The sequence below is a fragment of the Hyposmocoma kahamanoa genome, unplaced genomic scaffold (genome assembly GCF_003589595.1).
Source record: "Hyposmocoma kahamanoa isolate Upper Pololo Valley unplaced genomic scaffold, ASM358959v1 96922, whole genome shotgun sequence".
NCBI lineage: Eukaryota > Metazoa > Arthropoda > Insecta > Lepidoptera > Cosmopterigidae > Hyposmocoma > Hyposmocoma kahamanoa.
Window position 1 is genome coordinate 16310 of NW_020655282.1, and position 2226 is coordinate 18535.

The 2226-nt window shown below is 40.9% G+C and overlaps 1 protein-coding gene across 1 annotated transcript in view; it reads right to left on the bottom strand.

Annotated features, from left to right (window-relative positions):
• The window catches only part of LOC113238571 (ionotropic receptor 25a-like), a 16207-nt gene extending 14637 nt beyond the window's left edge, over positions 1–1570 (bottom strand). Inside the window, exon 1 of the mRNA XM_026475395.1 lies at positions 1352–1570. Within this exon, the coding sequence (XP_026331180.1) occupies positions 1352–1558 (207 nt within the window). The 5' untranslated portion in view covers positions 1559–1570. The remainder of the gene's footprint in view (positions 1–1351) is intronic.
• Between the last annotated feature and the right edge of the window lie 656 nt (positions 1571–2226).

Consider the following 2226-nt stretch of genomic DNA (forward strand, 5'->3'; position numbering starts at 1 on the left):
CGCTGTATACGAGAACCTACCGTACCTCCCGTTACGCCTTTTGTGTATTGATGTGTGTACGGTTTCCTCTGGACTACATTGGGTATTTACTGCGTACGCGCTGTATACGAGAACCTACCGTACCTCCCGTTACGCCTTTTGTGTATTGATGTGTGTACGGTTTCCTCTGGACTACATTGGGTATTTACTGCGTACGCGCTGTATACGAGAACCTACCGTACCTCCCGTTACGCCTTTTGTGTACTGCCACCAATAAAGTTCTGCTTACTTGATTATTAAGCGCGCTATTTTTCTTTCACTGACGAAACGAGCTTTTGCCACATCCTCCTGGATCCCGTTACAGTATTTAATTAATAACTTTTGTAACTATAGTGAAAAAATAGCGTGGTTTGCATTAATATTAGACATAACTGGTTGCTGACTGTACCACCTCAGTCAACCGTGACCATGGGACCTGTAACTGGCCCGAAACGTCGGTTTATTTGAAAAAACAAATATACGCGATTTAAATTCGGAAAAATCATTTCGTTTCCTACAAAATTAATTGCTAAAGATTTGGTGACAAGTTGGAAACAAAAGTGTCCGACTTAAAAATTACACTATTCCGGTAAATCGGGGCACGTGCGCTGACCCAGCGACTCGTGATCTACATTTGCTGTGTCTTCCTTTGTAGAAGTGTGGAGTCGGCGGTTTCCTTTGTATTCCGATAAGTAACTTCAGCGTTCGGTGTATTGTCGCCATTATAAATAATTTGAATTTGAATCACAAAATGATTGAAATTTAACAAGCTCATGGTGTACTATGCCATATTGAAGCTGTTATGACTCTATGGCATTCAGTTATGAGCCACCAAATCAAACATCCAATGCCTTCAAAGAGTTCAAAACAACATCCTTCGTCATAGGAATCGAGCCGATCGGGTAGTCTCGAAATGAGATGGGTTTCTGAGCGAAAAGATGAACCTGATTCCTACTATATCTTTCTAATTTGTGAGTTAAATCCACTATTGTTCCGATTAGAAGTATCGAAAGTTTCTTCGAAGCTGCAGGAACACTGAAATCCACGAATAGCTGGAGATTCCAACGATTGTAGAAGTGATGGATGTATATATATACATATATATTTATATATATACGTAAATAGACGTAATCACAGGGATCGGCTCAATATTCATCCGAATCCTCGAGCTCAAGCACTGGTTGATGGTGGCAAAATTAAGAGACTGAATCGACAGCACGTGTTCGACGACTAGGAGAGCATGAAGCAGTGGCTTCCTCGGTCTCAAACGCCAAAAATCACTCAAAGAATTTAATTATAATCAGGCGACTGATTGTAAATTATCTTCACTCACCCCTCTCATAAGATCTCCGACAATACCATCCCAACTGCCATTAGTAAGTCTTCGTCCGAAACTTCCACTTTTCGGGGTCACAATCTCGTAATCAAATTCCATTGTCTCCGCCAATTTGCCGATTAGCTCTATGCAATATCCATCGTAGATCGGTTGACCATCTTTATTATATTGCGGCTCGCCGGTTTCGGGATCTAACCTGGGCATGGTCCAAGGTACAGCCTGAAACGAAGATCTGTATTAAATTTAATAACAATAATAATAATGCACACACTCATAGCTCCACATTAGGGAAACAGTGTATCGCTGGTGCCATGGACACATATAATATAGAGAACCACATATTATTACACTTTTTTTATAATATCAAGTGACAGGACAAACAAGTCGTGCGCCTGATAGTAAGCTATGCGTCTGTCCCATTGACTTACAAATAAATGGACGACGGGTCTAATACAAAAACCACGAAAAAAATGTCCCAAGTCAACCTATTTAAACGTAGTGACATGTAAAGGAATATGAAAAAGCTAAAACGTTTAATTTAAATTGTAATGTCATCGCAGTACTGTCTAATTTTGCTTGCTTCGCTGCCAGTCGAACAAACGAAGACTAATTTTAACGCCCTATAAGTTCGGACACTTTTTAGCGCGGAGCCGACGTCCATATAATTGTAAGTCAATGGTCTGTCCATAACAATTGCAGTGCGTCTCAGAGCTTTAAATCGCAAAGATCTGAGGGGCACTGCCACTGCGCCCATCATCCTGAGCCATAAGTTGACAAGCCTAATGTGCCTATAATTTCACCAGCACCTTTATCTTCTAAACCGGAACGCAGTAATGCTCTCATTACTGCTTGGTGGCAGAAATAGGTAAGGT